This window comes from Athene noctua, chromosome 6, assembly GCF_965140245.1.
Source record: "Athene noctua chromosome 6, bAthNoc1.hap1.1, whole genome shotgun sequence".
Lineage (NCBI taxonomy): Eukaryota > Metazoa > Chordata > Aves > Strigiformes > Strigidae > Athene > Athene noctua.
The window spans coordinates 4,171,976-4,184,132 of record NC_134042.1 but is presented as its reverse complement, the minus strand read 5'-3'; the positions used below and the strand labels follow the sequence as shown (position 1 = coordinate 4,184,132).

General features: G+C 38.3%; 1 protein-coding gene across 3 annotated transcripts in view; it reads left to right on the top strand.

Annotated features, from left to right (window-relative positions):
- The window catches only part of SLC1A2 (solute carrier family 1 member 2), a 101,151-nt gene extending 89,199 nt beyond the window's left edge, over positions 1-11,952 (top strand). Inside the window, exons 10-11 of one of the 3 annotated variants that reach the window (XR_012633846.1) lie at positions 3,262-5,668; positions 7,004-11,952. Coding sequence is in view for 1 of the 3 variants with exons in the window: in XM_074909346.1 (XP_074765447.1) it covers positions 3,262-3,493; positions 7,004-7,078 (307 nt within the window). In the remaining 2 variants the exon portion in view is untranslated. Of the gene's footprint in view, positions 1-3,261; positions 6,114-7,003 lie in introns of all 3 variants that reach the window. The other 2 variants (XR_012633845.1, XM_074909346.1) reach the window with 2 other exon arrangements.
- Positions 11,953-12,157: the final 205 nt, after the last annotated feature.

Here is a 12,157-nt window from a genome sequence, read left to right as displayed (position 1 = left end):
GAGGTTGCTCAACCTTTCCCCCTCCTACGCGTACATACACAGTGTGAGCTTTGCACCAGGCAGGTTTCCCAAGATTTCACAACTCTCCTAGTTTTTCAGTTTAAAACTAAGCACGACACAGCAGTGACATTTAATAGGACAGTCTTTATATGCCAACAGCTGGAATAAAACCAGCTTCTTTTGCTCTAGCCAGAAGCTGGCTACTTTCCAGATGTGAGACTGACAAGCTTAGCAAATATCATAGCACAACCTCAAATACAGTGGTATTTTGCTGTGAAGAGAAATTAAAGAAAATGGGCTTGGATGACTGATGCAGTATTTAAAACTTCATTCAGTAACTCAGAAAAAGATTGCTTGAGTTCTGACTCTGTTCCTGGGCTGAGATCTAAATTCAGAATATTCAGACCCAGTGGACATCTGGATGTTATGAACAAGGCCTTATATAAATCTAATTAAACTGTAAAAAGCAAGAGCTCTTTCGCAGAATGGCAAAGAGGTAAGTCAAGTTAAACATGTCAACTGGTCTTTGACTTAGCAGGTGTGCTAAGATTTTAATCTCCTTTCTAAAATCTAGTAAGGTTGATATACCAGGTTTTCAAGCTTTCAGAGAACAGGAGTAACGTTTTTGTGTACTAGCATGCTATATAGGTACTATCACATTAATAACAAGGGGGTTTGATTCAGGTCTTCAAATTTCTATTCCTTTCATCTACACTGTAACATTCTAGTTCTTCTGATTTGTGCCAGTTTGAGGAAATTAGGCATTAACCCTTATCAGGATTTAAAGAATCACTTCCCAATTATTCCAAAGCACATTCTTACCAGATGTTACGTTGGCTTTTGAGAGACAACTTTGATTTCCAGTCCCATAATTTTTCTCAGAAGTCGTTATGGACCGTGTGGAAGTAGCTGTGTTAGGGCAAGTCATTTACTAGATTGCAACTTTCCTATACTGATTTTGTTTACATCGTTCCAGCATAGCTGGAATTAATTGGTTGGTTGTTTTTAACAAAAGAGAAAGTACAATCTTCATTGTTCTTCTTAGGATGTTCTTTGGCCCAAAAGAGGTCGGTGGCACTTTGCTGTCGATTCCTGACAGACGAGACTTTGCCCTTTGTGTTGTAAGGAACTTGTTTACTTGTTTACTTGTTACTTGTTTACTTTGGTTCAAGCAGTACAGCGTGTTCTTCAGCAGTGTGCAGTTTGTAGTGCAGAATCTCTTGGCTAGTAGTACCCGCAGTACCTGGAGTATCTCCTCAAATGACCCTTTCAGAATTTGAATTGTGCCTCAATTATATTTATGTATTCTCTCCACCTTATCTTTCTGGCATCCTATACTATGCCTCCATTGTCTGCATCAGTGAATCCTTTCAAAATTTAATACCACTCATACAAAAAGAATTAAGCAGGTATTCTTTTTGTGGCTCTATATTGCCAGGTTCAGTATATTTCATGGTCATAACTAAAAATTATGCTCGGAAAGTCATATTTTCCTATTCTGAACACTGACCAGGTTTAAAACACTCTTCACAGGTATGGGATGAGAACGTATAAAGCATTTAATTTGTGTGAAGCAAAACTGGAAGGATGTTTTCCTCCTATCGATTATTGATTGGTTTGTTTTTTGGGGGGATTATTGGAAGGTTTTTTTTCCTTCTGGGTGTTCTTTGGATGACAAAAAAAAAAAAAAAAAAAGGAATTGTTTCAACTAAGATATTACACCACAAACTCCAGATATGTAAGCAGGATAATGTGGAGAAGGAGAGGAGAAACTTGAAAGAGAATATAGTTCCATAGCTGGGAAAGGCAGATTTACAGATAATTAGAGCAAAGATATTAAAAAGGGCTCAAAAAAGTTTGTATGTCATGTTTAATGAATGTTTATCAATTTGAAGTTTATATATTTAGTTTGGGGTTTTTTTCCTCAAAAAAATCAGGAAAAGGAGATGTCACACAAATCTAGTCCCAGAAATACTAGAAAGGCTGTTTTCAGATGAATCACTGTCATGAGAAATGAAGTTTTCCATGCTGGTTTTTCTGTCAATTGGCAAATGCCCACATTGTTTTACCTGCCCATTTTGTGTAAATGAGTCTTCATGGATATACCTCTGAGAATTAATCAGTGTAGTCACTTCTCTGAACTATTTGACAAAGCTAGACTTAGTTGCTGCAGTAGCTTTAAATTGCAACCCTCGGTCAGAAGTTTTTTACAAGTCTTATGTTTAGTTCAGATACGAAGAGGCAAATTAGATTATAGTTTATTTTAACACCTGTAATACTGCCAATACAGCCTGCCTGCGGTAGGAAGGATAGCAGGAGCCCTTAGTCCTGCAGTGCTCTGTAAGACCATCTCCCATTGTAGCAGAATTCTGGGCAGGTTTGGGGCAGACTTCTGAAATCAGGGAAAATCCACAGCCATGAGTTCAGTGCTGACAGATAGAGCCATACTCTAAAGACAAGACAGGAGAAAGGTGGCATGTTTGCCCAATGACATTCCATCCAGAAGGCGCCGACAGACACATTTCTTTGTAATGAAGCACGTGAGCCTCCGTTGGCACCCTCCTACAACGAGGGACTGGAATGCTGTCATGGGCTCATCATTTTGTAGGCCATGACCTATATTTGGTTGGCTTATATACCAAGCTCTGGCATACAGTAGTGTGAGTGGGCATGTTGCCACACTAACAGATGATCATCTGTAAAGATGGTGCCAGGAGAGGAGCTTTGATGGCCTGAGCCTTATGGAGATACTTGAGGAATTTTTTTCCCCATAGTTTGCTCTCTGAGAATAAAGGGAGAGGCTGTTTGTTAATCTGTCCCAGAAACGAGAACACTTCATCAGATCCAAAATCCTTTCCTCTGGCTGCATTAAGTTCAGGGCTGTGATAAATTCAGATTAAACAAAGGGCAATGATGTGAGCCTGGCACACTGACATTGAAACCTCCAGCTCCAGAAGCAGGTGCTGGGGAGATCTCAGTCAAGCACAGCTCTGCAGTTTGGCTGTGTCTCTAGCACAAGTTCTTTGCCAAAATCCATGAGTACGAGCAGCTGGGACATGGGAGTTTGCACATCCTCCCTGTCTGAACAAGTCCTCTGGGACAGCAAGTTTTTTCAGCTTTTTGAAAGCTCCCATCTTGCTGTTCTAAAGATGCCTTAAACTTTCTGAAATAAATGCAGTAACTTAACATTATCAGGGCTGCCATGCCCTACTTTTTCTTCCTTTCACGACATTCAGCCTGTGCTTTTTGCTTCTTTTGTAGGGACCGGATGAGAACGTCAGTCAATGTAGTGGGGGATTCTTTTGGTGCTGGCATTGTCTACCACCTTTCCAAGGCAGAACTTGACACCCTTGATTCCCATCATAAAGGGCACGAAGACATTGAAATGACCAAGACTCAGTCAATCTATGACGACATGAAAAATCATAGGGAAAACAACTCAAACCAATGTGTTTTTGCAGCTCACAACTCAGTCATAGTAGATGAGTGCAAGGTACCTTTCACATTTATGGATATTGAGACATGTATATAGCACTGCATGCTTTATTTTATCTTATTTTTTAACCTGCATGTATTTTTCAAATTGTTCTGCAAATAACAATGTGACAACAAGGTTCATGAACCCCAGACATTTTGAATGAGTTTGAGCAGTTCAAAAGATATTTTTTTGCACTCTTCTTAAAAGTTGTCATTTGAGGGGGAAAAAATCATGTACATTGTTTACATCTCAAAAGGCAAGATGCAGCGTATTATGGAATATGCCAAGACACAGAGAATGTGGCATCACCTTCAATGGACATTTACTTAATTTTTTGCAACTTTTGGCAACAGAGAACTTAATTGCCAACCCAAATAAAGGATAGCTGCAGTTCAGACAGAGGTGTTGTCATTTGCTGACTGCCTTCCATGATATGCTGTTCCAAGACGGACGTGTTGAATGCACTTTAGCATCAGAATGCTCCTGCACTCCTACAGCATGCTTACGCTTTGCTTCCGTCATCGTTCATGAGTCTTTCAGACACGATCATCGTAGGCTCTCTCTAATCCTTGCTGTAACTAACATGATTATTAATAGTAATAATAACGTCTTGATCAGAGCAAAGTGAGCTTGAGAAACGCCACCAGTTGAAGGAGAGCACAGCTGGGGAGGTTAGCGGTTAATTTTCCTAAGCAGCCACCACTGGGATGGGGCAGTCTAAAATCAGGAGAGAGTTTTTGAAAAGGAGGAGAAAGAGGCTGAAACAAGCTGGAACTTTTCATTTCGTAGACGCTTTTTAAAATTTATTAACACTCTGATCTGATCTAGTGAACCTACCTTAGCCATTTATCCAAACAGATTCACTTTCATCTTCCAGTTGCCACAACTGATCCAGTATCTGTCTATGAATGCGTACACTAAGTCCATTAGCAGATCACCATATATATTGGGAATATAAGTTCTATTCTATCACTTTCACCTGTCTCCAGCCTGGCTGGAAATATTCTTTAGAATATGTCGTTTTCTGATGCTTACTTCTACATAATGTCAGGCCAAACCTGCATTTCCAAGGGAAAAAGTAATACTGAATTCAGGGAAGTAAAAACTTTCATCTTATCCTCATTTTTTTCCCTGAATCTTCCAATTTTTAATAAAATGATTTTTTTAAAAATGAAAACAAATATTTTTGTTCTAATATGGTTCTCCCCTTCCTTTTCTGACCCAATAATTTTCCACGAGTAAAATAAAAGTAAAAATTTGAAATGGAAAGACAATACATGTTTACCCAATATTAAAAATTATCATTAATTTGTATTTCTCAAAAAAGGAAAGGACACAGAAGAGATAAAAATTTGAAGGAAGAAGGGAACTCCCAAAAAAGGAAGATCTCATTTGATAAAAGATTTTTTTTCATTAAAAATAAACATGAATGGACATAGACAGACACACACACACTTTTTGGTTAACTTTTGGAAAACTTTTTTGGTTAACTTTTTGGAACTTTTGGAAAACCGTTTTTCAGTGAAATAGACCATGCTAATTTCAGTGGGTTTAAGACAAATTCAGCTACCACATATCAGTCTGAATCAGGTTCATGGAACTGAATAATGATAATTTTATCTCCTTACAGTCTCTCAGATTTGCACAGAGATGCAAGTCATGCCAGAGAGTAGTAGCCCGCTGATGCAATACTTGCTGCACTTTTTTTTCTCCTTCAGTTTGTCTTATAATTTCCCTCAGTTGAGGCATTAACGCACCTCAAAAACATGGATAAATGATGCGGTATCTCATCCTAAGCGCACCCTTTAGTTACAATTTGGGACCAGTGCTTTATGAGCCAGAAGTGTTTGTCCTTTTCCATTATTTTAGGTTTGGTCTGCTTGCAATCTCATTTTGCACTTTTAAACTCATGAAAAGAGCCAGGGTTTACTGGATTGAGCACAAGACTGACTCTGAGCAGGTCACTTGTCCATGTGTCTGTCTGCAAGCTGCCAAAAGGATGTGATGTTATCGTCTGCTTTATAAGCTGAGAATATAAGCTGACATTTACAAAGCGGTTGGATCATGTTGAAGTGGTCTACAGCTCCCAAGTGTCAGAGTAGCAAAAGCAACAGAGTGTAGGATGTGGGGCTTCAAAACAAGCAGCTGTTAAATCTGAAGAGACATCTCTTCATCCTGTCAAATGCACTGGTGGGTTGAAAAGCTTACTGCAACTCTGGTTGGAATTTGGAAAAGCTAATCCACTAGCATGTCTTTTCTATTTCCTTTCTGTAATATATTCCATGTATAACACTAATAGTTTATAATTTTGCATGGTCAATGTATATTTTTACTAAGTAGTTTACCTTTATATGGAGGTAGAGTGGTTGTTATTGCACGATATTTTTGTATTTTTTTATTATCGTATTTCACATGACTCTGTGTGATTTTCATTTCTGAGTAAGCTGTTCATTCCTGTATTTGCATGTTTCCCTCTTTCAATTATTTAAGAAAAAGCTTGACTTTGTTTCAAAAATCAGTGCATTTTGTCATGTTTCCATGTCCCAATGCTTCCATGCATCCAGTTTATCCAGCATGGGGACTTTCAGCTCTGTCTTTAAGTTTTCATTTGAAGCTGAGGGTGTTGACTTACAAGGTAAGTTAGGAAAGAGTGAGCCATCCATTTAGAATTAAATGAAAGGTTCTCTCACAGTTATAAAGATCCAGATTGCTTTTGTAAAGTTAAATTGACACCTTACCTTTTTAAAATTTTTAAAGTCATTTGGCTGGAACTATCTTTTTTAAAGCATGGGTTTATTTTTAGTGATTTCTGGGATGCAGTGTACTGGCCAGTGTTTACTGAGAGTTGGTAGATCACTAGAGGTCTTCTACCATACTTAAAAACTAAATATTTTAGCACCTATCTTTACAGGCAAGGGTGATGTTTTGTTGTACTTTGAGACAAAACATAGCATTACTACGAATTTTTGGTCGGACTATACTCAAAATCTTTCAGTACATTGTTAGAAATAGTGGTATGATGAACAATACTTTCAAAACGTATCTTTTCCGCCATTTCTTTAAAGGTGGTGTAATTGTAGGTGAGTTTGTATAAATACGCATCTATGATTATTCTGGCCTTGCATATTTTTCATGTCCTTGCATCAGCTATCCTGCTTTTCTAAGGAATTCTACTAAAAAATTATGACTTTTTACATTTAAAAAAGTAATCTTTTTTTGAAAGAAATCCAGACAAATCTATGGGAGATAGAAAAAATTAGAATCTGAAATACTTATTTTAAAAAAACCCAACCTACAGCAAAGGCTTTTTTTCTATTACTAATGTTTTCTAGTCAGTATAATAAATGAACAGGAGTCTCACTATTTGGGAGTGTTGTGAATTCTGAATAAATACATTTTACATATATAGTAAGACATGGAGAATGTAATTCCTGTAAGTATCATGATCTTCCCTATAAAACTCAAGACTTTTCTTGTCAAAGTGCCTTGGTCTTTAAGTCGGTTGTTGATGATAATTGCTTGCAGGTAACACTGGCAACTAATGGCAAATCTGCAGACTTCAGTGTTGTTGAAGAAGAGCCTTGGAAACGTGAAAACTGAGGGAAGAGATTCCTAGCTCCATCTTTAATAAGCCCTGAAGCTATCTTCTGGCAAAAGATATCACAATTAAAGAAGATTTTTCTTTTTTCTATTTAACATCTACAGTTTCTGCTTACTTAATTTCTTAAGTGAAACTTAGCAAAGATCTCATCACGTCATTGTAGTGTCTTTGCCAAGCAATGATCCATAACCATCTGTCTCCCTTGTGGTTACTGTTTGGATGATGCAGCTGGAGAATACTCCATGCAGCGCAGTGTGCTCTCACCCGCCTCCTCTTTCATTCAAGACACAGAGAATGTAAATGCTGCAAAATGGGAAGATCAAAGTGCCAGTACGGTTCACTACAGGGACTCAGGGTCACAAATACAAGAGAAACATAACACCACGTAAACCTTCAAGTGTTTTGGTGACTCTTGTGGCATACCTGATCTATTTAGCACTGTATGGCTAAAATATCTTTTGAAAATGTCCATAAAAATTTCTATTTGTTTTAATAAGATCAAGCACTGTATTTTTGTGCCTAGTTGTACTTCAAACCGAACTTAGATCCAGGGGCAAGATTAGTTAATGTATAGAAGTCAATAAATTATCCCAGACTGTTTGTTAAATCAGTACAACTAATATTTAGCACCAAGACAAGACCTTAGATTTCTATGTGCATGTGATATGTTTTCATCAGCTGTCCCACGGCAGGTGCAGCCCTTTTTTTGCGATGGGGCTGTGCTGCTTTGTGACCACAATGCATCATATAATACAAGACAGTATTGTTGCGGGAGTGGTAGTTCCTTCACTAAATCTATGCCTGATGTACAAAATACAGAATGCCACGGGCTCAGTTAATGCTATTCTTGATCCAAGTAGGTAGCACCTTACGACTCACCCTGATCCACTGATGTTGGAGGGATTCCATATGTGGACAGGACTACTCAAGTAAGGTACTACTAAAATTGATCACGGATGTTTTGATTGAGTACTTAATAATGAGCTCTAAACAAATTCTGAATCCATTACTCTAAGAAATAGAGAGGTTTTAAATGTGATCATCAGTAGCATTTGGTATGAAGTGAAAGCCATCTTTCAATTATATGTCATATTTCAGAGAATGGCTAAATCCTGAATTCACTGCTAAGTCAAATTCCATATAAGGTTAATAGAATTTGGCCAGGGTTAGGACTGAATGAAGAATAAACCAGAATTTCAGGATTTAGACCAGTACATTGAATATACAATCTCTCTTTCTTTTGCAGAGTAACAATTCATGTAGCTCTCTAATGTGAGAGAAATGTTTCTTAGAGCACATGGCATCTGAATTAACAGGATGGTGTTTTGTAAATATAGTACAACTGACTCACCCTGTCAGAAGAAATTACGGTCACAATAATCACCCTGTGAAGTGTTTTTAAAGGTGCTTGTTAATACTCAGCAATTTTAAGACACTGGTGAATGCCATTACACTATTAGCAATGTTCTATAGCAAAGCTGAGCCACGTGGCCTTGGAGGCTCGACCCACAGAACAAGCTTTGTGCAATTTTGGGGGGAGCTCTCAGGGGTTCTCAGAACGAATCAGAATATCAGCATACAGTGAACTTAAAAAGTGGCAGAAAACAGAGCTGAAACATCTTGTGTCTGTGCTCAGACCTGTTGTGGGTTTGAACAGGAATAATGTGTTTAACTGTAGAGTGGTATCTGGCTCTGTAGAAGCTATTAAAATATAAATATAATCTGCTTTTGCTCATCTGCATTCATATAAATATCTCCAAACATGCATATGGACCTGAGCCAGCCAAGGCTACTTGCATGATTAATGATGTGCAAGATCAAGTCCATTGTCAGAGTATCCCTCATTTAAGCATTTGTTGTTATGGAATTTTCTTGCCGTTGTATTTTTGTCCTTACTTGCACACCATGGCTACGGTCCTAAGCAAAACGGCCTATATAATTTAACAAATATTGAACCACTGTGAATTCTGTAGGCCTCTAACATGTCTTAGAGGTGGAGACCTTTTCCAGAGGCCTCCTGAAGCATCTTAAGGATTTTTTTTTGTGAGAAATGGAATTACAGGATATTCAGAGAAGTGGTGCACAGGTTATCTTCTCTTTTCTTCATTCATTAGTTCATCTGGCATATCCAGAGTTAACCTATAGCTAGCTGCTGCTTCTCTGAATTTGCATTTGAAGACATTTTTACCACTGGGTTATGTGCCAGAAATTTTCCTGGGATGGTGTGTGGGTACTCTAAAATGTTCCCTAGTCTGAGTGTGCTGGCTCACATCAAGTGAAATTTGCTGTGACTTGGGTGGTAGATATATCCAAGAATAACATGCAGTGTTTACCCCGGTTTATATCCAGCATTCTCTAGCTGTTTCATGGCACAGCTCGCTCATTAATAGAATTTCCATCCTCTTCACTGTAGCAGTTTCTTAGGAGCAGCCACACTGATTGCCTGCCTTGAAAGTAGCTTTAGGAAACTGTCATCTGGTTTTAGCTGTCATTCGAAACTGTTTAGCAGTTGGAAACAAATAGGAATGCCAGCAACAATGTGACTCGGCAGCTCCACAAAATTACATATTGAGAAACACTTTGAATATGCTTTCACTTACCCACTTGGGATGTATTGTCCTTTGAAGAGTGCTTCTTTGGATGGAGACTAGGTGAGGAAGGAATAAGATGCTAGAGAAACCCCACCCACACAAGGGAGAATAAATTTGGGTCTTTTGATAGGACTAGAATAGCAGACTGTGATTTTAAAATAGTAATTCTGTAGATACGGTAACTCAGGGACGTTTCAAAAGATAATTACGATGGTATTTCTATATTTAAATGTGGATGTAAGAAAAGGAGAAATGTTTTTGGTAAACTCCTCTGCTTTTAGCCTGACTGAATATTTAATGTAGTGTTACTTCAGCGCAGCACTGTATTTAACCATCAAAAAGCTTTCAGTTTCTCTGGGAAAATGTAACACACTCTTGGCTTGCATTTCTCGATTTGCTCATTCCACATGAGGCTGTGTTGCTACTTAACTAAATAAACAGAAAATAACCCAGGGACCGGCCACTTCAGCTAATACAGGGTTCACGTTTCAGCAGGCAGTGTTGGTTACTGACCAGTCTCTTTTTAGTTTTCACTAGGAGAGTTGCTGCATTAATTTTCATCTGGCAAATTTTTTGTATTTGTTTGCAGTGCTGGGGTGGCAAAGTTAAAGGAAAAGCACAGTGGAAAGTGATATGTTTTCTGTGTCGTTCCTAAGCAAATTAACATTTCTTTCTACATTCATCTCATTTGCTGCTCCGTTGGTTCCCCCCGCCCTTGGCTGTGTAACTGTGCCATCCTTTGCCCTTTGGATTGCTGACAGCACACTGGCACATGGAAAAGTCTAGACCAGGCAAAGGCTCAGTTAATTGCATGCTTAATTAAGTACATGCTTATGCATCTGCTTTATGCACTTACTGCTGAAGGTAGGTCAGCATTCTCTAAATATCTGTTCACTGAAACTAAAGCACACTGTACGTTAAAACTGCAGAAGAGGTGGAGCATTTTGCTGCTGAATTGGTTTCTTCATTGCTTCCCTTAGAACACAAAGGCTGCATCAGCACTAGAAACATGCATGGGTCTTATACACAAAGGTGCTTCAGATAGGTGGGGGATAAGCCATTTGAACCATATTATGCGATGTGGTCCTTCCATCTGAATCGGTGAGAAACTCAGTATGTCTTTGAAAAACTGTGTTTGCTGTAGTAAAACCTGTGCCTGCGATGCTCTGACTACATGAAAGCCCCACTGAAATCTGTGGGAGTCACGGGCTTCCAGGAAAGGTCAAGTCCTTTCCTGTCTCCATTAAGCTATAAGGCATTTCACAATCCCATCCTAGGGAATAGTCTTTGTCTGCTATGTATAATGACATTGATTCTCACATCCAGAAGTTTTCTGCTAAGATGATGCTTTTTTTCCTAATCGTTTCTATGCTACAAGTCCAGCAATGAATTTAAAACTCAGCACAAAAATAAGGGTACCTATCATTACATTTTTTTCTCTTTCTCCCTTGAGATACAGCACATCTCCATTTCTTTCTCAAAGCACATGGAATTCCAAACTTTATGCCACTATAAAATGTACAAGTAATACAGGTTTCTGATTTGTTTTCCATCACTCCCAGGGCCATTAGTTTTCCAGCAGTAGATACTCAGAAGAGCAGACTGTTCATCTGAGGAGCTGCAGCAGCAGTGTTTGAACAAATTTATTCTGGCAACTGCCTGAATTTTCTTTGCTTCCTCGCCTTCACTTGTGTTGTTTGCAGCCTTGTTGTAGCAACACAGCAACAGTCACACAAATCCCCAAAACCATAGGCAGTATTACACCTCACCTCTGACATTCGCTTCTGTAATTATCTTTAAAAAGTCTCCGAGCTTTAGTACTGGGCTCAGAAGAACACTTCTGTGAAGATGTAAAGATATAATTGTTTCTTTCTCATTTCATTAAGTTCCATTCGTCTATTTTTATTGCTGCATTTGAATTAATTTACAGAAGGATAAATAAGGGCACTTTATAAAACTGTACTGTAATATTATTCTGTTATGAGCCAGAAGACTATCCTTGATTTTATTACTGTGACTTCTAAGGCCATGATTAAGATATTTTTCCTAATAGTTATTATGATAGGTGTGTAGTCCATTGGGACAATTCACCTCAGCTATAAATCACCATATAAGACTATGTAAAAGCTCCTATTCCCAGCAGAAAGCACTCTTGGGAAGATGAGTTATTTTATTCTCTCCTATCATACTGATGACTTTGAAGGAAAAATATGTACCCGATTTCCTTTGTCTGAGTAATGATATATAGAGAGTGTAGCTTCAAGTAATGGAAAAAAAAAAAAAAAAAAAAAAGAGTTGCAATACTGAAGTGTCAAAGAAGGCTGTCCAACTGTAAACAAATTGTTCAGCTTCGCCATATTATTTTTGGAAGCGTTATGTTCTTGCTCACAATTTTCCTGAAACAATGTATGTAGTATAAATTCCTTCCAAGTCATTGATCTTTCTCGCCACATGGCCAGCAAGGCTTGTCTCTCTGTGGCCCTCAAA